Source organism: Furipterus horrens, unplaced genomic scaffold (genome assembly GCF_987537825.1).
Source record: "Furipterus horrens unplaced genomic scaffold, mFurHor1.1.pri manual_scaffold_6, whole genome shotgun sequence".
Classification (NCBI taxonomy): domain Eukaryota; kingdom Metazoa; phylum Chordata; class Mammalia; order Chiroptera; family Furipteridae; genus Furipterus; species Furipterus horrens.
Genome location: NW_028327176.1, coordinates 151,603,922 through 151,630,828, shown reverse-complemented (window position 1 = coordinate 151,630,828; position 26,907 = coordinate 151,603,922). Strand labels below are relative to the sequence as shown.

The following is a 26,907-nucleotide window of genomic DNA, read 5'->3' as shown; positions in this document are numbered from 1 at the left end:
TGTTCTGAGAAGGACCAGCAAGTGCAAAGGCCCTGAGGTAGGGCCTTTGATTTCCTCTATTAGTTTTTTCTCTTGATCTGGATCACAAGCAACTTGAAGGTAGGGATAATGTTTTCTATGACTTTAGAAATAATTATGATTACCTTTTGCTGTATACCTATTTGTCCTCTTGAATTTTGTATTGCTTGTAGATATTACCTACTGTAAATAAATTTTTGATTCATCTTATGCCTAAGGAGAACACACAGCATTGAGTTGGACACATAGCAGGGTTCAATAATGATTTGTTGTTTGACTATTTAATAGCAACATGTTTAAAACATTAGGGTGCTTTTTTTTTTTTTTTAAGGAGTACTGATCCCATAGTTTTCCTGAGAAACTGCTCATTACCATGCCAGGTTTATTCACTACCATCCCAGGGCCCTTTGTTCCTTTCAGACCAGTTTTAACTGTAGAATTCCTACCACAGGATGGGCCTCATATTTCCAGTTATGTAAGATGACAGCACTTGTCATCTTTTTTATTAGCTCCCTCCCAAATCCCTGGAGGCTCCTCAGCTAGAAGAGTAGAATTTGCAACTTGTGTTGTTGAGGGAAGCACTTCTAAGGTATTCACATTTGAAAACCCAGGGAGACTGTAAACAGGGGCTGATGAAAGCCGATAGCATCACGAGAAACAGTTGACAGAATTTAGTCCTCTTGCTAGTGGGCTCACCTGATAGCCCTCTCTGCCCTCCCTTTCAGCTGTGGGCCCACAGATGCTAGCAGGAGATTACACAACATCCAGCCAGCCCTTCAGAAACTGCTTTTGTTTCCTGACCAGCTGAAGAGCATGTTGCCTGGTGTATCCAATTTCATAGCTGTAGCAAAATTGTAAGAAAGAAAAGAAAACGATGGTGAGCATTTGAAAATCACAAATAGCTGAAATATTTGTGGTTTTGGTAGGTTCCTAATCAATTTAAGTGATGTCTGCAGAGTGAGGGGAAGGGACACCCACAGCCTGGGAAGGAGAGAGAGGGAGACTGAGGCAGGGAGGGAGCGCCAGCCAGGCAGGAGGGAGAAACTCAAGTTTTCTCTTGTGCCAGAAAGCAGGCCAAAGGGCGTTTGCAGCAGATGGGTAAGTTTGTTTCCGAGTGCGGGTAACGGAAGTGTTAACGTTCATTTGGTAGGCAGTGGAGGGGCAAATTGAGGCAACTTTGTATAGGCAGTGACGATAAAATTGGTAGGCAAGGGCTGGCCCCACCTCTGCTCCGAGGGGGAGCATTTTGAAATGCAGGCTGTTGTGCTGCCATTGGCTTGGCTACAGGGCTTTGAAGAAGGTGAATTCCTATTTTTCAAAACTTGTCTTAGAACAATAGTTGATGTACATCATGATTTTAGGCACAGCAAGCCCTCAGTAAATGTTTGGGGTTGAAATTCTACATGGATCCACGATATGAATTTAAAAATCCACCCTGCCGGCACTATACCCCTTTCTCCGTATGGTATTTAAAGTACGCTCAGTGCAAGGCCTGTATCAAACAAACCTCCGGGATTTTTTCTTTTTCACCCCCTCCTCCCTTCCCACGACACCTGCTCAGGAGCAGGAATGCAGACCTCCAGTCACTCCCAGACCTCCAGTCACTCCCAGACCTCCAGTCACTTCTGGCTATCTTCCTTCCCCTGAGCTTAGGCGTCCTGGGGAATCATCTCAATCCACAAAAGGAGGCCAGTTTTCTTTCTCATTTTGTTATGTTGATTAAGAGTTCTGTTTCTACAGATAAACCCAATACAGTAGTCCCTCTCTATATCGCGATTCACTTACCGTGGCTTCACTGTATCGCAGGATTTTAAAAAATATTATATTTAATTATTTATCGCGGATTTTTCACTATATTGCGGGGTTTTGCGGTACTGTGTACGTATGTTGTTAAAGTTACGTAGGTTTAAGAGTGTAAAATATGTTTAAGAACATAAGTAGTGTTTATAAGAGTGTGGAAAAGGTTAATAAGGGAGTGGGAAAGGTTAATAAGGGGCTAGGAACGGTTTATAAGTGTGTGGGAAGGGTTTATAAAGCCTTAAAATATACATAAATATTAAAATAAATGTAAGGTTCCTACTTCGCGGATTTTCACCTATCGCAGGGGGGAGCATCTAGAACGTAATACCTGTGATAAGTGAGGGAATAGTATATTACCTGGGCTGTGGGCTAAATGGGCTGTGGGCTAAAGGCCATTTTAGCAAAGCTTGCTAGTTCGGCCAGGACATCACAAACCAGATGCTCATGGCTATCTTCATTGCAGGCATAGTGCCTGCGGAAACTAAGTCCTCTAAACAACCTATAGTCGTTCAGTGGACAATGTCACTGTGACCTTTCTTCAGCACTTTTAAACGCAGGCTTTTTTCTTTCTTTTTTAATTTTTTTTTTTTTTTTTTGATTGAGCAGTAGTCACACAGCAAAATCGTACATGTTTAAAAGGTGAGGACTTTCCCTCTCACATCTCTCCCCCAGCTCAATTCCATCCTCCAAGACCTCTAGTGTTTCCTCCACGCACACCTATAAGCACACACGAAGCAGCCCACAACAGCATTCAGTCCGCTTTCCTCCATCCTTGGCCTTTGCTTTTCATCTGTCTTCCCCTTGTGCTGTCTGACCCACGATTGTCCAGTCACATTCTCTGAATTGCCATCCAGATAAAAATATCTGAATAAGCCTGGTGCCTTTGCCTGGAGGGTAAGTAAACAACTCTGTGTAATGACTGGGGCTCTACAAGCACGTTGGTGACACACTACTGTTAATTTAAACCATATCTTGAATGAGGTCCCTTAAGGTCATAAAGTAGAGACTCCAAAATATGATCTGTCTGCTAAGGCGCTGTGGCATGTTTTCTCTTGTTCCAGAAGCTAGAATGAACCGAAGCATTCCCATGGAGGTTGATGAATCAGAACCATACCCTAGTGAGTTGCTGAAAACAATTCCAGAATATTCCCTGGAAGAGGAATCAGAGCCACTTGCTCCAGATATAAGGAACATGGCACCCAACAGCTTGTCTGCACCCCAAACTCCTGACTGTTCCTCAGGAGACTTTTCTCAGGCTCACCCATGGCTGAAACTTTCGAATCGCCAGCGGCCTGTGTCCCAGCAGATCACCTGCCTGCGCACTAAAGTCCTGCAGGAGGATGAAGACAGCTTCTGGAGGAGACATCCAGACCCAGGCAAAGAGCTGCCCTCGGGCTCCTCTGGCGCCAGCGAGCCTAAGCGGGAATCTGTGGCTGGAGCCTTACCCCCAGAGCATCAGTTTTTATTTCTGGAAAAACGAAATCAATGGTTGGGGTCTCAGCTCTCAGCAGCTTCTCCGGACACTGGCCATGACTCAGACCAATCCGAGCAGAGTTTACCTAACGCCTTAGCAGACTCCGCAGGCCGTAGCCCAGAGGCCTCGCCACGGGGGCCGCACCGGAACCGAGCAGCCCCAGACCTGCCTACGATAGACACGGGGTACGATTCCCAGCCCCAGGACGTCCTGGGCATCCGGCAGCTGGAAAGGCCTCTGCCCCTCACTTCTGTGTGTTACCCCCAGGACCTCCCCAGACCTCTCAGGTCCAGGGAGTACCCTCTGTTTGAACCTCAAAGGAATCCAGCATGTGCACAGATGCTGCCGCTCAACCCTTCCCCACACGCTCAGTGGAACTATCGCCATTGTCCTGGAGGACCCCATCACCAGCTGCCATGTAAGTGAGCCTAACCCCTTCCGGACATTCTGGGCTGGTAACTCAGTAAGCAAGGGCCTCACCTCAGTGCCTCACATTAGCAGATCGGCACAAACAGGTTAGAAAGCAGGGAGGGCATTTTGCTTCCCATTGGGCTTTGAGAGTGTGGTTGGATTTGCAAGGGGCTTTGGAAGAATGATTTAACCTAACCCCAGACCTGTCCCACTTGGAACCTGCTTTTCTAGAAACCTTTAAGGACAGAAAATATTCCTCTGTCTAGGTTAGTTTAACTGGAATCTGCCTGGAGGCAGGGAGATGACCCAAAGGACTTCTAGAAAGCTTGTTTGTTGTTTTCATTCTTGGGCATCTGGGTTCTGTCTTCTCTGCATGTGTCCTCCCCATTTGAGATTTGACAGAGAAAGGGGCCTTCAGTCAAAAAAATCAGGAGCCCGGACACTCTGAAGTCATGCCATTACCTGAAGATCAGATTGCTCCTGTGATTCTGTTGCTTAAGTCCCTCTGGGGACTTGAGCCAGCCACCTCTACCCTCTATTCCAGCCACCCCTTGGGACAGCAGCCCTCTAGCTTTTCTGGCTGTTTCACATCCCAAGCATTTGCCATCCAGGATGTTCTTCCCCTTATTGTGCCTTTGACCCAGCTCTTTACCTCTTCTTTTTCTTCAACAGCTTTATTAAGATCTAATTCACATACTGTAAAGTTCACCCTTTGCCCATTTTAAGTGTACAGGTCAATGAATTATAGTATATTTACAGAGTTGTGCAACCATCACTATATATATATACCTTTTAAGACTTAGCTCAAGTGTTCCCTCTGGAAATTTCCCCAGATCAGTCCCTCCTTCAGACTCTGTGTGTCCTTGTTTTCTGCCTGTCAGGGCACCTAATAACCAGTAGGTCCACTTCTCTTCCCAGAACACAGGTTTTTGCACCTCTGTAAAGATGTAGTTTCAGTTCATAATTCCCCAGCATTTAGCACAGTGACCAGCATATACTAGACTCAATAAATTATTTCTGAAGGAGTAAATGAAGGAATAATAGGTATCAGTACATTAAGCATCTCTGAAAGTGATAAAGCCTTAAACTGAGAGAAAAGATTCATCATAATCCTTGGTGTTAAATCTCCACCGAGGGCACTGAAAAATAATGACAGGGCTTTACAGATCACACCCAGGCATCTGAGATATGATACTTTTCTTAGCAAATAAACACTGTACAAAAAGCAATTCAAGTGGTATAAGAAGAGTCTTTCCAAAGTCCTGACACCTAACTTTAAAATAAATTATAGAATTACAAGTGCTGTACAAATCACAATTTACATATTGTACATGTACACTTAGTATAAATCTCCCTGAACTGAATGGAGCAATACAATAATTAATAATTTGTTTCAAAGAAAGGAAGTAGAGGGATTTAACATAGAAGGGACAGGTAAGAAGGAGCATGAGTTTCAAAGGAAGGCCGGGGGATGCGAAAACAGCAGGGCTTGAGGAGGAAGAGCCTCTGAGGCCTAAAACTGAGGCCCAGGGTGGCGGAGGCTGGGAAGTCAGCTGATGGGGAGTCACAGACGCCACCGCCTGCCCTGCGGGCCCAGCCACAGGATGCGCCCGTTGGCCGAAGCTGCTTTACATGAGAGAAACAACCCTTGATAGGGCCAGAGTTGCATTTATTTCTCAATGATTACCAGATTAAAAGGAAATACTTTGTGAGAAAAATACCATAAAGTACTTTTTTAAAAAAGGTTTATTATCTTGGACTTAAAGATAATTTTTCCGATCACAACATTATTATTTGTTCATGTTCAGAATTGAAATATGCCCAAAAGTTCAGTTCATATTTCTGTCACCCAGATATAATTCCTTATTGGGTTTTTGACATATTTCCTTCTGTTTCTTTTTTCTTTGCTTATACATGTACTGTCAAATCAAAGTAGTGTCCCATGACATTCAGTGTACTTCTAGCATCATTTTAAAACGCTGCATAGTATTTCATCAGATGAAACTACCAAATTGTTTTATTCTCCACTGTTGGACATTTTAAATAGTTTCCAGTTTTTTATCCAATAAGCAGTGATGTGGCAAACATGACGTACATAAGTTGTTATCTGCATTTCTGATTAATTTCTTAGATTAAGGTGTAGTAGATGTGTGAACAGTCAAGGGCTTTGTGATACTAAGTCCCAAGCAGTTGCTTTTATCTGCTAATAGGAGAAAGCCTCATGGTGATAGACAAAGAAAGCATTGACCCACTATAATTTGAGGGTCCCAGGAAGATCTTCCTATCTGAAAATATCTTTCCTGTTGAAGCCTAAAATGGCACTCTTAGCAATCCAGTCTTTGGAGGCAGGCATTGCACACTCTGGGTAGGCTCTTGTAAAACGCAAACACCCCTGCCTGGGAACACTTTCAGCCTTCGGGACCTCATGGCCTGGCTTCTGTCATCAGGTCCCTGCCCTTTGCTTTCTGTATTATTTCCTTCTATTGAAGGGGAGGGAGGAAGGGGGGCACCTAGGATCCTGGGAGTGATGAGGTGGTGAAGGCAGGGAGGAGAGAACTTGGACAGGAAAAGGGAACAATTCACAGAAAGTAGACAGACAGCCAATAAACATTTGAAGTCAAGCTTAACATTTCTAAATTTAAGAAAAGTTTGTATGTGCAAAAATTTTAGAGATTACAAAAATTAAAACCCTTTTTCCTAATTTAGGTCTACAAACATTAAAGACTTTGAACAACAGCCAGTGTTAGTGGGGTTTTGGAGAAATGAACGCTCCCATCTACTCTTGCTAGGGGTGTAAATTGGTACAATCTTCCAGAAAACAGTCTCACCATTTAGCAAAACTTAAATGTGCTTCCTCTTTGGCCCCTCGGTCCCACTTGCAGGCATCTGTGCTATAGAAACATTGAACAAGCATATGAAAATACATTGTCAAGGATGTTTATTAAAGCATTGTTGCACTAGAATAAAAATAAATATAAAATAAAAATAAAAACTAAAATTCCTATCACCAAGGGGACAGATAAGTAATCTGTGATTGGCTTACACAGTGGACGAATAAGTCCCTATTATGTCACATTCTGACATTAAAAAAAAAAAAAAAAAAGTCCGGGGACAGCCAACTGACCTGGAGTCTGCACGATCCTTCCCCATGTGGGAAGGCCACCCTCCCCTCCACACCCCCACTCTTATTAGGGATTTCTGGACCCAAGGGTAGGTAGGACGATGACCATGTCCAGCTTAAAGCAGCTAGAGGAGCACGAGACCTTTGCCCATTGTCCTTTATAAGATTATAAAGGGTCTTAGTATCTGAGAGGGAGGGATTGTTATTTTTTATTGTTATAAAAATTAATTAACTAATTAATTAAAAAATAATAATATAGGAAAGGGTGAAGCCAAGGAACTTATATGCATGACCCATGGACATGAACTAAGGGGCGTGGGATTGCTGGGGAAAGGGGGGTACTGGGTGAAGGAGAGCAAAGGGGAAAAATAATTGGAACTATTATAACAACATAATCAATAAAATATACTTTAAAAAAAAGTTATGTTACAAAAAAATAAAAAAGACTTGAGTGGAAAAACATACAATATTGATCCCCTATGTGTTATTTTTTTTTAACTATAGATGTTTAAACACTATATATTTTAAAATCTGGCTGCAACCATTAACAGTGATCATGGGAGAGGGGGACAGCAAGTTAAAAGCTGGGGGAATTTTCCTTCCAACTTTATATCCTTCTGTTAAATTTGTTATAGCAAACAGGTATTACTTTTATAATTAAAATATAAGTAAAAGTTAGAAAGAAAAATAAAAGTAAGGGGAATGAGAGTATACAGGCAAGCTCACCCTGTTCAACTTAAGTATGCTTTGGCCCTGGCTCCCGAGCGCATCTAATCATGGGAAAGAGGGTCAGGGTTGGTTCCTTTTAGTCAAGGAAGCCCAGTGCTTATGATTTTTCTCCAGAGCAATGTAAGCCCAGAATATTTCATGAGGCCCCAGTAGCAAAGGCTTCCATGAAGGTTACCATGAGGATTAAACGAGATGATGTATTAAAGATAGTAGGAATGTTGCTGGCTTATAGTAAGCCCTCAATAACTAGCAGCTCTTAGTTATTATTATTATTTAAATTAAAATCCTGTGGCACAGCCCTGTAGAGTGCTCCTCGACTTCCAGCTCCCTTTTGCTGGTACAGATTTTAAGTATTCAAAGCATGTGTACAATGCTTAGCTTCATATCGGGGCTATAACTGCATTTAATTGCCAACAAAACCACTTCAAAGGAGCTGATCACCTAAGGGATGCTTGTGCAGTTGGAAACCATGGCTACATAGTTCTACTCAGCTTTAGAAGAGCATTACTTCCTCATCCGTTAATGAAAATATAAATAAATAATGATCACCATGCAAATAGCATATCTTCGCCTTTGCAAGTTAAAGCAAAAAATGGTTACTGGTCTCCCCTTCCATGTTAAAAAAAAAAAGTTTCAAAGCAAGTGGAAATAAGCCTATGTTTCCTCCTCCCCCCACCCCTTGCAGAAGGTGGCCTGAGAATCCTGCCGGGAAAGGTCACCAGAACAGAGATCATGGCTGTGCAATCAAATGAAACCCATAATACAAATAAATTGGGAAAAAAGAACAGATTAAATCTAAAGAGCCCTTATTTTTACTGTAAAATTCTTGCTTTCTCTCCCAGGGAGACTGAATAAAATAAAACTGTGGACACGTACCTACTATTGTTCATGTGGTCCCCCACTCCCCCCCTCCAAAAAGTGATGATTTGTGTGCTAGAATGCACGCACAGTTAAAAGCAAGGAAAAGACAAACCAGGTGGAAGCAATGATCAAGAAAGGAGCTGCCCTTCAGGAGCCACAGCTGCTCGTCGTTGTGAGCGTGCCTGTAAGGGTTTCTGTTGGCTATTTTGTTTCCTAGCTAAACTGCATTATATCATGATGTTTTCTGACAACTTGAAAATCAGGTTTTATTTTCCCTCTCATAAACTCTTTTAATACCATTCTTAATAAGGAAGAAAAATGTTGAATGTTTTGTCTAATGGAAAACCTCATTAGGATTTGGTTTACAAATTCCAAGTGGTAAAAACCCAGTAACATGAAGACCGTGTGTACCCAGGCCAAGAGGATCATAAGACTGACAAATAACATAGTGTTCTGGGCACCCATTTATGACTGTAAGATGTGTGTTGTGTTTGTGATTAACACTGCCTCAGAATCGAGGAGTTACCATGCTAACAAATCATTCGTCTGTCACACCACCCACCACCTTCAATTCTTCATATCCCACAGAATACGCTCTCTTGACGGAATTTTAGACACTGGGGACAAGTCAGTGGGGGAGCTATTTCTGGGCAGCGATTCTTAAATCTACCACGTAGGTGGCTGCCGACTTGCACGCCTCCCCTTCTCACACTGTAATGAGTGTGGGCTTGTGTTTCAAAACAGACACCCACAGACACACAGATTTTCTCTTTCTCTCAATTTTGAGCTACGTAAGGGAACTGTATGCTATTTATCCGTGTTCACCTAGTATCCAGCCATTGAAAGTCAATAAACATTTGTTAAAGGAAGAACAAAAAAAACCCTGTTCCCTACATCCCAGGGAGAGGAGTGATCCCTGATCATGAGTAGAGCTTTTGTGATATCAAGCCTTGAAAAGGCCATCTTAATTGTCTTACAGGAGAGGGGCAGAATGGAGGGAGGGCAATGGGATTTGGAAACAGAACTTGTGCATTCATTTCTTAATTTATTCAACAAATATTGGCCGAGGACTCTGCTAGGCACTGGGTGTACACTGGTAACTAACTACAACACATGGTCTTGTTTCCTACAGTGTACTAGAGAAGCAGATAAGAAGAAATAAGCACACAAAACAAGTATAAGTGATAACAGGGTATTAAAACAGACATTAATAGACAGGGTGGCCAGCGGAGGCTTTTTTGAGGAGGACACATTTGAGTTGAAACCTAAAGGATGAGAGGGTCAAGGGAGCAGTAGTTTACTAAGGTACCAAAAGTGAGCCAGCAGAGCTGTGCAGGGTGAGCGGGGAGAGACTTGATGTGCTGAAGATGATGGTTGCCAGGGCTGTGGTAAGGAAGTTGGATTTGATTCTAAGTTCAGCTTCTTTAGAAAAACAGAACACTGAACTCTATAATCTGGAATAAAGAACTTAGAACAGTGCTTGGCATATAGCAAGTACCCAATAAGTGTTAGCCATTATTATGTATGTAGTACCCATACATTAACTAGGAAGCCTCCATCAAAATAGTAAAATGAAATGATCAAAACTTGAGCAATGAAACGTATTCATCTATCTGCTAAACATAGTTTTTATTTAGCAACTTTTCTACACAACCAGCTAAATTCCAGGCAAAACCAAATTCCACTTATAAAAAGGAAAGCTTATGTTTGATATATCCTCTGCTATTCAATATTTCTTTTTTAAAAACAATCAGAGGATAGCTTAGAGGACTATATTTTCAGTTCCTTAATCTAAAAAGTGGATGAGGTGGATCATTTCATCTGCTCATATAAACCTTAGGTTTAAGTTTTTACCATAGGTGGCCATTTCAGAAATGGAAGTTACAGCTAATCAAACACTTAGCCCACATGCCTTGGTGATTTTAATGATAAGATTTGTTGCTATGAGACAAAAACGTGTTGTGTGGGAAATAATCTGTTAGAAATCATATGACCTTGATTCAAAGACTTTTGATTAACTGCACTAACATCCGCCTTCTGGAAAAGAAATAAACCCTATGATTAGGGCTTGGTAGTCCTTTTAAAGCAAATAAAACATTATTAGCCACTTATTAATGGATATGGGAAGCAAAAATTGCTTCAAACATTAAAAACATTCAAGGCCACTAGCAAAATTTCTCTTCTTTTGCCTGCTCTTTCTTCTTCCTGCTTTCAGAGGGAGGCAGTGAAAACAAAATGGGCTGCAGATGAGAGTAATCTAGAAGACCCAAGACCTAACAAGCAGATTGTGCAGTCCCAAATGGCGGCTGTGTGTGTGTTGTGTGTGTATGTGTGTGTGTGTGTGTAGCTGGCTTTGTAACTCTTCAGTTTTCATTAATTCATTTGTCGAACATCCCCTAGAGCCAGCACTGTGCTTGGAGGCATGATGACAAACAGACAGAGTCCATGCTTTCCCAGAACTTAGATGCTAGAAGGGAAGGCAGACAAGAAGTTGATAAGTGAGAGTCACGCTTACTTAAACACATAATTGCTACAAAGAAAATAAAAGGTAGAGGGGTGGGATAGGACAACTAGGTGAACGGGTGATAACTGAACTGAGCCCTGAATGACAAGAAGTTGATCTGTGAAAATATAAGGCAAAAATATTCTGAGCAGAGAGGATGACAACTCCAGGTCCCAGAGGTGGAGACAAACTGGGGGTGTTTGAGGTGAAGAAAGATGGCCAGGGTGGCTGGGGCTTGGTGAGCGTGTGAGAGCGTTGTAAGAGATGAGACTGAGAAGAATGGGAGCCGATCGTGCAGCATGGATTTTAAGTGCAATGGGATATCTGGAGGGTTGTACCCGCAGCGGGTTTTGTAAATGGCCCACTCATGCAAGGCCTAGCTAAAAGCAGGGCCGGCCCCACCTGGCGATCTAATGGCAGCGGTGCTTTTTGCCCATTTTTAACTGGGAAAAAGGAGCAGCAGTAGTGACCTGCCCTGTTGGCCCAAAATTCCAACTGGCCATCTGGACCCCTAGGAATATAACTGGCCTGCCCCAGGAAGGCTGTAAAAGCAGAACCTGCATGGTGCACAGGAGGCTCTGTCTCCCAATTCTTAGAGATCCCCTCCAAATCATGGTCTCCTTTATCAGCCAGAGCACTGGTATAGACCCAGGCAGATCTTTTTAGCCTCCCCCTTTCTTAAGGCCCTCATGTCATGACCAGTCCTAAGCAATATCAGGGCAAGGGTTATAGTCAGGGCCAGGGGACAACCTGGGTTGAGGGGGAATGGTCACTTTTGCCAGAGGAAGCATGACAGGAAGGACCTGGCTAGTGTCACAGATCAAAGCAGACAATAGATTGAATCTAGGGAGTCTGACTGTGCTTGAGTGACTGGCTTGGGCACATTTCCAGAGTCACCCCGCCAAGTTTCCTGCATTCAGACAGTAGAGAGACCTCGAGGCAGCCACACCAGTGAACACACACGTTGTTTGTCTTCTGTTCTGTATTTGAGGACATCATTCCCTTGACTGTTCCCCTGAGAACGCCAATGCCTCCTGACTATTTACCAAACTAAGAACACAATTCTTAGCCACATTCTCACCCTCTATGTTCTGGCTCCAACCTACCTTGTGTGTTAAACTCTTTCTTGCTTATAAGTGTTACTTCACTTTCCATCCCTGCATGTATCTCACCTAGAGCTGGAAAACTTGACTGTTACTTTTTATAATCAGAAAAAGGATAAAGACCACTATACAGTATTCCCTCACTTATCGCGGGTATTACGTTCTAGACCACCCAACGAAATAGGAACCTTACATTTATTCTACACTCTTAAACCTACGTAACTTTAACAACATACAAATACAGTACCTTAAAAATCCCACGATATAGTGAAAAATCTGTGATAATTAAATATAGTATTTTTAAAAATCCCGCGATACAGTGAGGCCGCAATAAGTGAACCACATTATGAAGAGGGACTACTGTATATATTTTTGGGAAACCATGAGTCCTTCTTGCCCTAACTAGCGATGCCTCCTGGATCATCCAACTTCTTATGTGGACAGAGGTGGCAATGCTTGGCTCATAGGAGGCACTCATGGTTCATTTTGCAGTGTTACCCACTTGCTCTCTCCAGTTCCCTCAGAGACTGGGCACACCCCCAAGGCGCATCCCCACCTCTCAGGTTTCCCACACTTGAGCCCCTTTGGACCTGGGCAGTTCCCTCAGAGCCTTCCTTTCTCAACTGTACTGGGTCCTCTGCATCCCTCCTCTGACCTTAAGTGATCTTCTCTCACCTGGACAGGTAAGCTGCCCTTCTTCCCTTGAGACTCCGCTGCTTCTACGGTTGGCTTGGACCAACTTTCTCCTAGGTTACACAGTCACATAAGTCACTGCCAGGCCTGGCTGTGCTCTGAGCCATGCCCTATTCTAACTTCCCTGGCCTCAAGTGCACTTAGGCGTTAGCAAGAGAAGACCAAACAAGTTGGGTGGTATTGCCAAAGGGTTGGCTGCTTCCCAGAGGTACGAGCCAAGTTTTTATTCATTTATTTCTTCATAATAGAAGTGGTGTGTGTGTGTCCACTTGGGGGAAGAAAAGGAAAGAGTAGTAATTCTGTATTTCTCATGGGGGCAATTTCTCCTAGCCCTGGGTTCTACACACTTGGGGGAATTATGGGAGGAATGGTGGTGTGGGAGAGGCTATTCATGGTTGGATTATCCTAAGTATCTTATTAAAATAGGGGCTTGTGTGGAGGTTTGCACTTTCCAATTAGAACACCTAAATCAGGATTTCACAGATGTTTTTATTTTAGGAAAAAAACCCACAATGACTCAATTTAACAAAAACTCAAGTAAATGATAGTACAGAAATATATGGCAAGCATCACAGAGTTGGTAACTGATATCTGGAATCCTCAGTTGGTATCAAGACAAAGTTTTTCACTGAGCTTACCTCTCCTTTCACATAAAGGGACTAGAATCAGTCTTCCCTGTTCTCTTGGCTGTCTTCACCCACAGATGGCCACAACTACCCTCGAGCAGCCTACCAGCAAGTGATCCAGCCGGCTCTGCCTGGGCAGCCCCCACCTGGAGCCAGTGAAAGAGGCCCGCACCCTGTGCAGAAGGTCATTCTGAATTATCCCAGGCCCTGGGACCAAGAAGAGAGGCCCACACAAAGAGACTATTCCTCCCCAAGGCTCCCGAGGTATCAGTAAGTATTATGGGGCCCACCTGCAGACAGTTATGAAAAAGCATGATACCAGTGCAGTCGAGGTGTATCAAAACTGTTGCTTTACTACCCAGTTTGGTGGCCAAGCTGCACACTGGAATGTCCCACATAGACTTTTCAGGTCAGGAGGAAATGGAAGCTGGTTGACAAGAATCTCTTTACCAGACATAAAAAGCCACTAATGACTGATCAGAATTCTCTTGAAAGAAAGGCTCCTAAAATGCTAAGTCACACTTGCTTCTTTTACCTTCAGATCTCCAGGCCTTTCAGCCCATGAAGTAGATTTTTAGTTTTACTATGACTGACTTCCACCTCTAGGAAGTTCTTTTTTATATTGCTGGTCTGTGTTCCTGTCTAAACCCATTTCTTACTTTGGAATTTTAAATTGAATTAGTTCCCAGTAGAAATTTAAAATAACATGTGATTTTCTTTTGTAACAAAAGCATTCACACATGTTGAATGCCATTATCAGGTCTTTCCCATACTGCTTCCAGGGAAACATTTCTGTTTTTTCTTGACCTCAGTCGTCTTAACACTTCAGTCATTTTTCTCGTCACTGTTCTCTTTTGACTCTTCTTCAAGTTTTACTTTTCTCTTACTTAATGTATCTAAAATATACATGAAAAACTCATGTAAATGGAGGTCCCCAATTTATGACAAAATTAGAGAATAGGTGAAATGTTTGCTCCACTCAGCACAACTTTTATATACCAAACTATATTCTGTTTTGAAAACAGAATGGGATATGGTGGTCCTAGTAAAGCCATTTTTTCAGAAATACAGAAATTAGTAATTAGCTAAAACAGTTTATTGAAAGAAAACAACCCACCCTATATATAATGGTAAGGTATACGGGGGTGGGGGGGACCAAAAAAAACAAACCCTGGAATTATCTTCTAGAGGGCGGGCTCCTTGTACTAGAGGCTTCCCCACTAGGTGAGTGTTCTAGGAACTCATCTATATCAGTGTGCTAGCTGCATTGTTGTGAGAGGCTGCATCCAGCTTCGGTGAATTTTTTTAAAGACTCTTTCAATGCATTTGGGTGATTTACAAGTGCACCTGCCCACACAGTGCTGAGTGTTCAGCAGTTTTTGATCAAAAACAACATGACTCCCATATCCCACCCACCCTATTCCCCTGATCTCTCACCCTGAGTGACACTCCCTGACTCCAAGATAAAAAAAAAGTCCTCAAAGGGAAACATTTTGCTTCTGTGGAAGAAGTGAAACAAAAAATGTCAGAAGCACTGAAAGGCATCAAAATCAAAGAGTTTTGAGCCGTGGAAAAAAGTTTCGATAGGTGTATTGCATTAAATGGAGAGTACTTTGAGGGTAACTGAAGTTTAAACGTGTAAGAATAAATACACAATTTTTAAAAAAAATGCTGGTGTTTTGGGGGTCTCCCCTCATGCCTGCTTTCTCCTTTACTGAAAAGCCCACAAGCCTTCAGATTTTCTTTCCAGATAGATCCCTTATGTTTAAAAACAAAATTACATGAAGTTTAAATACTAGAATTAAATGTGATTTTACAACCAAATAAGGACTCTTGTAGGAGAAATATCTAAAATTCTAAGAAAACAAACAAAATTTAAGCATCTTTCTTTATAAAACACATTGTGTTGAATAAGGGAGGAATAGTACTTTTTTAAATAAACATTTATTTTGAAATAGTATTAGATTTAAAAAATAATTGCAAATAAAGCACAGAGCAATTGCTTTTGTAACATCAATTTTGCCTACTATGGTCTCCTTGGATTTATTTTATCATTTTAGGGCAGCGATTTTCAACTTGTATGCTCCAAGAATTTTTAAAATCTGCAATACGTGACTACTTAGTCAGGGGCACTGACTTCTTTTCCCGTAGGCTGTCAAATAAAAAAAAATGACAACAGCCAACACAACAATAGCTGTCGGGTGTGAATGAATCAAAATTGCACCTATTTTTTTTTTTTTATCAGATCAGCAAAAAATATAATATATTATTTGGTGTGCTGCAGAATTTTAGTGATTAGTTTATGTGTGCCGTGAGAAAAAAAAGGTTGAAAATTGCTGTTTTAGGTTAATGGAAAATAAGTTCAGGTAATGAAACTAATTCTCCTCTTCCTGATAATTTGAAAGAGAACCTTAAAACAGAAAGTTTACTCTGTCATTAATCTTCATGATGCTATTTTTATATTGAAGGTTTTTAATATTATCAAGGCCTTAATATTTTTTTATCAAATGAGCAATTGTCTTTTATAACAAGCAAACAACTTTGGATATAAAGGGATTCAATGCAAGAAGGATATGGAAGTGGATTTCCATTAGATAAAGGCATATCTTATAGAATTTTTCTCTATATTAATAAAAATATAAAATAAAAATAACTTCCTCAAATATTCACATTTTAGAAATATAGTTTGGATTATGTGTAATTTTATTTAAAATTCCGTTGCATACATCCCAGAATTTCTGATTACTTTTTGGGATAAAAATATAAAAACATAAGCAATATACACACAGATTTGGTAATCAAGACTTTTTTAATTTAAAATAATCTCAAGCACAAAACAAATAGAAACATCCTTGTTCCTTCTACCTAGAAATTCAAAATGTTCATATAGTGCCACATTTAAATCAGAGTTTTTTGTTTTAAGGAAAAAAAACTAGTCCCATTATCCATTAGGATTCAGTTAAACAACTCTTAACTATTTTAAGCAGAAGGAATTGCATTTGGAAACTGGGTGCTTACAAAATTATTGGCAGTTGGAGGAGGAAACTTTAGGCTGGGCTTCCAGGAAGGATCCCAGAGCAACGGCACAGAAAAGAACACCGAAGAGGCTGCTTCCTTTGTTCCGGCCAGAGGGGCAGAGGAGCAGAAAGTCACTGTGGACCTCTGCTTTCTTGGCCACACTGCCACGGTACAACCCGGACTCAGGTAGCCACCAGTACTGCAGCTATTGGGTCCCTTCTGTACCTGCTAGACTGACACTGGCCCAAAGCAGACGCCCATACCCTCCCTGACCTTGACACTGTGAAGCTGATCACAGAATACTGGGGTGCTTTTCAAGGAACTCAGCACCTCCTGACGGCACTTACCGACAGAAACCACAGAAGTAGTGGAAGCATGGCTACCATTTCCTTCTGGCATCCAAATCTCACACGAATGTGTCTGATACTTCTAGCAGAATGTTCATGGGAATACAATAATAAAGATGCCATATAACCAGATGGTAGAAACTTTCTGAAAGGATCTGCAATATCAGATTTTCATCCCTATATTAACAACATAAATACTTTTAAATTTACATCGCCATTTCTGGTTTTTGATCAATAATTGAATGTTATTTCTCATGAAGTAAAAGTCCTTTTGATCTGCATGCCTATAACGCCAAACTTGTATCACAATATATTACATTTTATTGGTGACCTTCTCAGCCCTGTGCATGAGACTTTTCTTCCCAATTAGACAGTCCTTGAGTTGAGAAATCAAATCCAGCTTTCTTCTTTGGACCCCTAGCACAGGCCCTTATGTATGGCAACCTGTCCAATTGCTTACTGATTGAAACTGCATGGAACAACCTTTGTCCCTGTGGCTCGGAAAATAAATGGAAGCAGAGGAGAAAGATAGCTCACTGGTATCTTCCCATAGTTCTTAAAGGCTTCTTGTTCCTCCAGGTATGCCTTTGTTGAAAATGAAAATTTTATTGCGAATGTCTTCCTTTCCAGGGACCAGCTGTATAACCAACCACGTAATGGAGCTGGAGCTCCTGATGAGTCCTTAGAGTGTCCTGCAGAGCTGAGACCACAGGGTCCCCAGGCTCCGTCCCCAGCTGCTATCCCTAGACCCCCTAGTAACCCCCCAGCCAGAGGAACTCTGAAAATAAGCAATTTGCCAGAAGAATTACGTAAGTTGTTTAGAGTGTCTTTTTTTTTTTTTTTTACTCTTTTTCTTGTCTGATCTTATACTTTGAGAGTATTTCATGATTATTCATTTATAGTCTTGGATATTTCTCATATATACAGTAAAAGTAAAATATAATTTTTTGCTAAAAAGGTAACCAACATTTTATATGAATGTTTTTAGTGATTTTGACACTACCAGCAATACTCACAAAGTGCTTACCACCAAATTTTCTTAAACACACACTCTAACAAGAAATAACCCCAGTGCTTGTCCCTCTTCTAAATGATGCTCTTGAGTGGACTTGTCCCTGGTAAACTGATTGGATATCCATGTGGTATTGGCCAGGGAACTAGCGTCTCACCATAAATTAGCAGCAACCATCAAGAACGAGGTCATTTCCTGTAGGAATGAGCAATCTTGTTGGGAAAAAGCAGTCTCACATTCTCCTTACTGCTGTACAACCCAGTGCAAACAGACTTTTATTTAAAGAAACATTCGACTACGTGTCAGGTGATGATTCTTTTTCCACATTCTGCAGCTAGAAACAAAAATCCTGAAATATCACCAAAATGTTCTCATATTAAGGTCAGTCAGGAGAGTAAGTTCCAGAATTCTTAAGAAAAAAGCCACTACTTGTGACATTGTTACATTCTGCTGTGCTTGCTCCAGGCGCTCAGGTAATTCTAAGAAGTCTTGTCCAAATCCGGGCACTTCCTTGAACCAAGCTTGAAAATTAAACCCTTTACATTTGCTAATTCCTGCTGAGATCTGTGCTCTTTAGTCATTTAGGACTTGAAAGATTTCTATTACAATGATCCATTATTGCTTTTCATTCAAAAAGATTTTTAGTCTTCTTAAAATATTACACATTTTAATTTTGAGCATTTCTAGAGGATGGATGCTACCCAGCATAGGATATAGTCCTGGTGTTGGTCTATAAATCATATTTATCTGACCGTAATCTATTAAGGGAGTCCTAAAATTCTTATATAGGAATTGGTTGAATATTCGGTGTTGAGAAGAAAAGAAATTGAGTGCCATCAATATACCTGGCTCCTTAAATGAGCCAATATGACCTTTGTACACACTTGCATTTGAGAGGCGTGTTTCAAAAAGCAAGAGCCTAAATGTAGATTAATATATACAGACTCACATTTTCTCTCCAACTCCACTCTCTGCGCCCGGGGCTGCCTGAGATTTAGTGGGTTCATTCCAGACTAAAAACCAACACACAGAGTTTTTCATCTATCACATTAACGTGCTAGCTAGATAATTTCCCCAAGGCTTAAACCTGAGAAAACACTGCTTCCTATGCTGACTGGGTCAAGTGTGGAGGCACAATACCGTCTGTTGCTCTAGGTCGTCCTAGGGAGCAGCGAGGGAGCCCGGGTTGCTGGACCGCCCAGAGGCAATGTCTCTCCTTAAGCTGCTGAAGTTTTACTGACATTGCCGAGTTGTGCTCGAGTCTACTCCAACTTCTGGGCCTTTCCCCCACCACTGAGTGGTTGGGGAGGGGGAAAGAGGTGGGGCACTACTTTCTTTTTTCCCTTGCTTGCTCCTGTCAAGCAAGAATTCAAGGCAGCAGAGAGCAAGATGAGATCAAAGGAGGACACTGCAGGGTGGCCCCTTAGCAAGTTCAGCTCCTTGGCCTGCTGGGAAAGTATTCCTTAGGCTCAGTGCCAAGTGTCTCTAAGAAACCAGGTGGTGTGGCCTGATCTTAAGGACATGCAGGTTCTGGGTGATGGATTTTTTGTTAATGCACCATGTGGTTTTTCAGAAGACCTCCTCGCTTGTCTCAGCCTGCCCACGCTCTCCCCTGGGCCTCTTCCTTGCATGCCCCCGGGTGGTCTGCATGCCCTCGGACAGACCCCTGCTCCTCTGGGCCTGCAAATTCAAGCCCTGAGGACAGGGGTCCACACTGCAGCCAAGGAGGCCTGTGCCCTTAGCCCAGCCCCCATCCAGAGGCTGCCCTTTGTTATTCCAGAACAAAAGACATTGCATAAAATTTACAAGTGTTGTTCAAAATGTAAGTTTTATTATTTGACTAGTTTCTAATAAGTGTGGAAAACTCTCTCTTAGGGAAAGTCTTTATCACTTATTCTATGGACACAGCCATGGAGGTGGTGAAATTTGTGAACTTTTTGCTAGTGAATGGCTTCCAAACCGCAGTAAGTATTTTATTCAAAGAGAAGACTGAACAAATTAGAGTACAGGAAAAGAAAAACAAAAGGAGACAAATGAAAAATAGCAGTTAATGATCTGAACTATATTATTTGATTTATGTGATTATAAACTAAATACTTATGAATTTGGGTAATTATTTTTTTCATTTTAATCTCCAGCATGTTTTTCCTGCATACTTTTTGAGTGAGTGACCCTGAGTATTTCTGAACAGCCCAAACGTAGCTGACCCCTGACCTGAAGGAAATGCCAGCCTCTTGCCGCACTTTGTACCTTTGCCCTTTTTCATGCCCGCTTTGATTGTGCTTCCTCATGCAGGAGGCTGCAGGTTTTACCAGGCTACCCTCTTACTTTACAAGGTCTTTTGTTGGGTACTGGGCTGTGAGGTTTGAAGTGGAAGCCCTGCAGCCTGGGCCCCCACCGTGTGCAGCTGCTGTTCTGCATCTGGGTGCAGCAGCAATGCTTCTCCTACATGGCCAGGTTCTCGGCTGGTCTAGTCTAGTTCTAGGTGAGGCAGACAACCAGCCCTCCAGTTCACTGTGATCTTGGCTCAAGGAAATTCAGGAAGCACACACTCCTCAAGTCCCCCTGCAGTACCTTGCAACAGCTTAAAGCCATGTAACTTTTTCTTTAGAATAAATAAAGTATCACAGGAGCCTATTTGGAAGACTGGCTTTCCTCGAACACTGAGATCACTTTCTTTTCCTTCCCAGAGACTCCCTCTGGGTATTTAGTGACAGTGAATTCTAGAGAGTGGCAAAAAATTAAGGGAAATATCTATGGACAGGGGCTTTGAAGGATAAAGAGGGAATATTTAGTAAATAAATGTCCACTTTAAAGATTATTTGACATTATTTAGCAGGAGTTTTTATTTGAATTTTTCTTTAGTCTTTATATATTTTTAAGTGGAATTGTTCGAAAGTTTAAAAAAAGCATGCGATTTATACACTCTAACTTCATAGACTGTATAGAAACCAAGATTTCAATTTCTCATTTCTGGAATAAGAAAGTGCTGTGGCAGCCACACCATGAAGTCAAATTACAGTGCATTAAGGCCAACATTTCAGAAAAGATTTTACTTTTGGTCATTTCCAAGTAGGCATATTGATTGCCCCAGGAGAGGAGGACAGGTCTTTGTGACCTTAACAATCAGGGGGCTGCATAGGCAGAATTTAAATCGCTTCTTAACCCTCATCACTACGAAGCCCTGTGGTAGAATCACAAAGCCCAGTCCTGACAGCTAAGTTACTAGGCAGATATATTAGGATCTCCTTAGTGGAGAAAAAACTTAATAGGTAATTTAAGGAGAGTTTTAAAAGGGGGCTCTTTTCAAAACTCTAAATTAGTTTTGGGAAATCCACAAAGAATTGTGCAATATCCTAGGAAGAGCAAAAGCAGGGAATTGCTACCACCCCTATGTCTAAAGAGGCAAGAAACAGCAGTTACTGCAACCTGAAAGGGTGGCTGTATTGGTTTGCTACGGCTGCCATCAGGTACCACAGACTGGGAGGCTTACACAACAGAAATTTATTTCCTCACAGTTCTGGAGGCTACAAGTTCAAGATCAAGGTTCCAGCAGGACTGATTTCATTCTGAGGCTTCTTCCTTGGCTTGTAGATGGCCATGTTCTCCTTTTGGCTTCACATGGTCTGTCCTCTGTGTTCTAATCTTGTCCTATAAGGACATCAATCCTATTGGATCAGAGACCACCCATATGACCTCACTTACCTTAATTACCTCTTTAAAAGCCCTATCTACAAACATATTCACATTATAAGGCACGGGAGGCGGGGGGTTAAGACTTGAACATGATTTTGGGGTGAGGGGACACGATTTGGTCCATAACAGTAGCCATGTGGAGAAATTGGCCTGACAGAAGCTGTGGACTTTGGCAGAGATCTGGAGAGACAAATGAAAGGTACATTGTGCCTCCCAGAATGTCCAGCTCACAGCAGGGAATAATTGAGGTGCTGGGATAATAACAATAATAACCATTTATTGAGTACTTACATCACTCCTGGCGTTATGAGATGCCTTTTCCATGTTAACTCACTTTAATCCTCACAGCCACCATAGAAAGTTATGTTTATTAACCACATATTACAAATGAAGATAATAAGACTTAGAAGATTGTAGTAATGTTTCCAAAGTCATGCAAGTGGAATGTGCAGAAGCCAATAGGAGAACCAAGGGTAGAGCCAAGTTGTCTGTCTCTTCTCAGCCCCAAGATTATGGTGCTTCTGTCGTATACAACAGAAATGGATTACTGACATATTAACAGTTAATTAAAGCTTTCTCAAGATTACTTAATGTAGTCATTGGATATCAGCCCTTTTTAAAAGTATATTTTATTGATTATGTTGTTACACTAGTTCCAGTTTTTCCCCCTTTGCTCCCCTCTTCCCAGTACCCTCCTTCCCCCAGCAATCCCACCCCCCTTAGTTCATGTCCATGGATTGTGCATATATGTCTTTAGCTTCGCCCTTTCCTATATTATTCTTAACTTCCCCCTGTCTGGTTTGTACCAACCAATTATGCTTCTTAATCCCTGCACCATTTCCCCATTTTGCCCCCTTCCCTCCCCAGCCAAGAACCCTCCAAATGATCCCCATACCTATGATTCTGTGCCTATTCTGGTTTGCTTAGTTGGATTTTGTTTTTATTTTTTCGATTCAGTTGTTGATATTTGTGAGTTTGTTGTCATTTTAGTGTTCATAGTTTCGATCTTCTTTTTCTTAAATAAGTCCCTTTAACATTTCATATACTAATGGCTTGGTGATGATGAACTCTTTTAGCTTTACCTTGTCTGGGAAGCACTTTATCTGCCCTTCCATTCTAAATGGTAGCTTTGCTGGACAGAGTAATCTTGGTTGTAGGTCCTTGCTTTTCATCCCATTGAATATTTCTTGTTAGTCCCTTCTTGCCTGCAAAGTTTCTTTTGAGAAATCAGCTGATAGTATTATAGGCACCCCTTTGTACGTAACTCTCTGCTTTTCTCTTGCTGCTTTTAAGATTCTCTCTTTATCTTGAACTTTTGGCATTTTAATGATGATGTGTCTTGGTGTGATCCTCCTTGAGTCTAGCTTGTTTGGGACTCTCTGTGCTTCCTGGACTTGTATGTCTATTTCCTTCACCAAATTTGGGAAGTTTTCCTTCATGTTTTTTTCACATAAGCTTTCAATTTCTTCCTCTTCCTCTTCTGGCACTCCTATGCTTCAGATGTTGGCGTGTTTAAAGTTGTCCCAGAGGTTCTTAAGCCTCTCCTCATATTTTTCAATTCTTGTTTCCTCATTCTGTACTGGTTGACTGTTTTTTTCTTCCTTATACTGTATTCGAAATCATTGATTTGAATCCCAGTTTCCTTCCCTTCACCATTGGTTTTGTGTGGATTTTCCTTCATTTCATTTAACATAGCCTTCACTTCTTCCCGTATGCATTTGCCATACTCAAGCATATCTGTCAAGCCTGTGGGCATCTTTATCACCAGTGTTTTCAATTCTTCATCTGTTAGGTTGGCTGTCTCCTCATCTATTAGGTTGGCTATCTCCCTGTCGCTTACTTCTCCCACTGGAACCTTGACCCATTCCCCCTTTTGGGCCATACTTCTCTTTCTCCTCATTCTGGCAGGCTCCTATGTTTGTGTGCCTCCGTGTCCCAGGTAGAGCTGTCTCTCCTGTTACACTGTAAGGGGTGGAGCCTTAGGAATTCGTCAGTACAGGGTGACTTGTTTCACCACATTGTGGTGTTGTGGGGGGGGGGGTCCGAGAGGGAACAATGCCGCTTGCTCAGCACTCATCCCTTTTCCAGGCACCTCTCCCACCTCTATATGGGACTGGTGCCCCTCTAGCTGTTGCCCAGGCCTTTGTTCCCAGAGCGGGTGGGCCTGCAGACATTCAGCACCATGTGGGCCCTTTAAACAAGCGGACTCCACTGAAAGACTGGCAGTTTCTTCCTGCGCCCCAACCCCCACTGGTTTGCACAGTCAGAAGCAATGAGGCTTGATTTTCCCTGGTCCTGAGACCATGAGCTGCACAGTCTGGTCTGGAGTTGGGAACGCTCCCCAGGTGTCCCTCTCCACTTTTTAAAATGTGTGACTGCGCTTTCCAACAGCCTGCCGCTGCCACCACACCACGTCCTCTCTGCCTGGGCTCCGCCCCTCCTACCTGTCTGGATGAGTATTTCTTTATATCTTTGTTTGTTGGACTTCTGTGCAACTCGATTTTCTGGAGCTTCTGGTTCTCTTTAGTTTTGAAGTAGTTGTATTCCTTCTTAGTTGGGGAGGGAGACCCAGTGTGTCTGTCTAGGCCTCCATCTTGGTCAGAAGTCAGATATCAGACATTTTAAAGCAACAAATGATCATCCAAACCAAAAGGAATGCCATTCCACATTTGCTGTCCCATCAATAAAGAAACATATTCTGAACTCTTATTATGTACTGTATGTATCTGCCAGTTTGGTGCCCGTGAAGCACGATCTCATTCTAGGAAGCCTGGACACAGGTTGAAGAGAGAAGGCAGATATAAATGAGACAATTAGGAAGTGAGAGAATGTTATAATAATGTGTTAATTGCCCAGTACCACTCGTGGTCACCGTAGGATAGTTTGGGGAGGATTCAGAGAATGGGGGGCTTACACTGTGCTTTTAGGGTGCAATGCAAGGACACCAAAGTGAGGAGTAAAGTAGGCAGGGCATGTGGGGAGAAGAGAGGTGAGACTAGATCATAGATGGCATGGAAGCTTGCTGCATGACTAGAACTTGACTTGACCAGTCCTTAATAGCAAAGTGCCATTTAGGACAACTGATCTGGGAGCAGTGGGGCTGAATCCACTCACGCCACCTCAGGACACTCTCCCTGAATCACCCATCCCAGCATATAATCCCCTTCCAGTCAAGAGCCCCTTGTACACACACTCACTAATCTCTGACTGCAGGGCAAGTCTGAGCCCAGGAAAGGACTTATATCTGGTCTTCTGTAAAACAAAATAACTGGCTTTTCTCCCCGTCCAACACTCCTTCAAAGACTTCATTATTAATCTGTCTTTTCAAAGCCCAAAATGTCTACTTCTTCATTTTCATCACAAACCTTTCCTCCACCATCTTAGTAATTGTGTGACTGTTTGCTGGATTTGCTCCAAGTTTCATGTAATCCTTTATAAATGTATAGATTGAAACTGGACATAATACTGTAGTAATGATCTGATTAATGCAAATAAAGCATCACAGTTGTATCTCAATCCTTGCATACCATGTATGCATTAAGATGTTCCAGAATCATGTTTGCCATATATATATAAAATTAGGTTTTTCTATTGTTGGCTTACATCCAACTTTGTGGTCCATGTCTGTTAGGTTTTTAAAACTTAATTATTGTGTAGGCAAAGATACATTTTGATGCATATCTATACATCCTAATTATGTATTTTAAACATCCAATGCCTACTAATGTTGAAATAGGGAACATTTTAAGAAAATTGTACTTTTTTTTAGACTTACATGCTCCTTCCCGCAAAAAGCATTAGTAATTTTTCCTGTTTTAAATGTATATAGTCTCTTGTTTTCTCTTGCTCTGCATCAAGATAAAGCTTCTCATTAAGAGCCACCTCCCACATCTTTTTCTTGTAGATTGACATTTTTGAGGATAGAATCCGAGGCATTGATATCATTAAGTGGATGGAACGCTACCTTAGAGATGTAAGTACATTCTGAAATTCTGAGTCTGTTTTCTGGTGAGAAAGACAATTAGCTTGTGAAGCTATTTTATGAAAGAAGCACTGGCATACCCCCCGAGTCCAAAGCTGAGACAGTATCAACAAAGCCTCCCTTGTTGGCAGCCCCGCAAAGACTTGGAAAGGAAGGATGGGGTCACCCTCCTGGACATGCACAGGCAGGAAATAACTGTCCAACCAGGCACAGGTGGTTGATAACAATCAGAGCAAACAATTTTTTGCCCAGAATAGGAAAGGAGGAAATGAAGGCGGGAGTGAGGAGGGAGAGGCAGAATTCAATTTAATCTGAGGCCACCCCAAGTGTTTTGTAGGACTGGGCTGAAGAGCTTTCCAGGGCACTTTGTGCTTTAACAAGATAGAAATTGATTGCTGCCAGCGTGTCCATGTCGGCGCTTTGGCTGCATCTTTGGAAGAGAGAGCAGTGGGGACAGAGCCTCAGCAGGCTGGGGCTTTGTGGCTTTTCCTTTTGTCTGCAGCCTGACGTTTGCTTTGTGCGGAAGGGCCTGGTCCTCCTGGCTGCTCCAGCAGGGAAGCTCAGGAGTGCAGTCACTGGCCGCTCAGATCTGCTGCAGGGCGGGGAGGGAGCACGGGGGGGGGGGGGGGGGGGGGGTAGAATTTCATCGCTGGTGTTGCGGAGCCGTTATGCCACGGTGCTGAATCACTTAGTGATTCAGGCTTTCATTAGCCGTTTATTAGTGATGGTTGTGGAAAATGGTGCACAAAACCGCATCCAGTTAAAGAGCTCCTCTCAGCCATTTGCTTTGTGCATTTGAAGGGAGCCAGGGAGGGAGGAAGAGGGGAGAAGGGGAGACAGGAGGCTGCCCGGGTGGGGGCCAGCGCCTTTCACTACCCACAGAGGAGCCCAGCCCTCCACCCTCCACCGTGCCAGAGAAAGCATACAGCCCTGCTGGCCAGGTGCCAGCCTGCCTTCACCAAATGGACCACACTCTACACTTTCATAAACATGCTTTCTCCCTCTCATTAACAGAAGACAGTGATGATAATTGTAGCAATCAGCCCCAAATACAAACAGGATGTGGAAGGCGCTGAGACGCAGCTGGACGAGGACGAGCACGGCTTACATACAAAGTACATTCATCGAATGGTGAGTGGTGGAACCGCAGCACCTCGCGGGCCCTTGGGGGCGGGCTCTTCCTTCCGGAAGGCCTGTTCTTCCCCAGAGACCAAGTGAAGGTGACAGATATGGGTGAAGAGCCCCAGGCAGGAGAGGGGGATGTGGGTTCTGCTCCCTCTACCTTTTGGGACCTTGAGCAATTCACCACACCTCTGAGACTCAATGTTCTTATCAGTAGTAACAAGGGGAGAGTAACCTGTGATCTCTAAGTTCCAAGATTTTGGAAAGCAGAGCTCTGCTGCCTAATTATTTACCAACAAGTGTGAAGTCCTAGGAGGGGCAAGAGACAGGGCTGTGAGGAGTGGGGCTCCTGCACTGCTGTCATTTCCTGTCATTTCCGGCCCCCTGTCTT

At 42.4% G+C, this 26,907-nt stretch overlaps 1 protein-coding gene and 1 long non-coding RNA gene across 8 annotated transcripts in view; one reads left to right on the top strand and one right to left on the bottom strand.

Annotated features, from left to right (window-relative positions):
• LOC150007621 (uncharacterized) overlaps window positions 1-26,907 on the bottom strand; it is a 108,586-nt gene that overhangs the window by 6,736 nt on the left and 74,943 nt on the right. For all 6 annotated transcript variants that reach the window (XR_016511641.1, XR_016511642.1, XR_016511643.1 and 3 more), the window contains one exon: window positions 715-859. This is a non-coding gene — a long non-coding RNA (uncharacterized LOC150007621). The remainder of the gene's footprint in view (window positions 1-714; window positions 860-26,907) is intronic.
• TRAF3IP2 (TRAF3 interacting protein 2) overlaps window positions 1-26,907 on the top strand; it is a 42,570-nt gene that overhangs the window by 8,728 nt on the left and 6,935 nt on the right. Inside the window, exons 2-7 of one of the 2 annotated variants that reach the window (XM_090279764.1) lie at window positions 2,880-3,710; window positions 13,417-13,603; window positions 17,335-17,513; window positions 19,592-19,680; window positions 25,317-25,385; window positions 26,409-26,525. In XM_090279764.1, coding sequence (XP_090135890.1) covers window positions 2,888-3,710; window positions 13,417-13,603; window positions 17,335-17,513; window positions 19,592-19,680; window positions 25,317-25,385; window positions 26,409-26,525 — 1,464 coding nt within the window. In that variant the 5' untranslated portion in view covers window positions 2,880-2,887. Of the gene's footprint in view, window positions 1-2,879; window positions 3,711-13,416; window positions 13,610-17,334; window positions 17,514-19,591; window positions 19,681-25,316; window positions 25,386-26,408; window positions 26,526-26,907 lie in introns of both variants that reach the window. The other variant, XM_090279763.1, reaches the window with a different exon arrangement.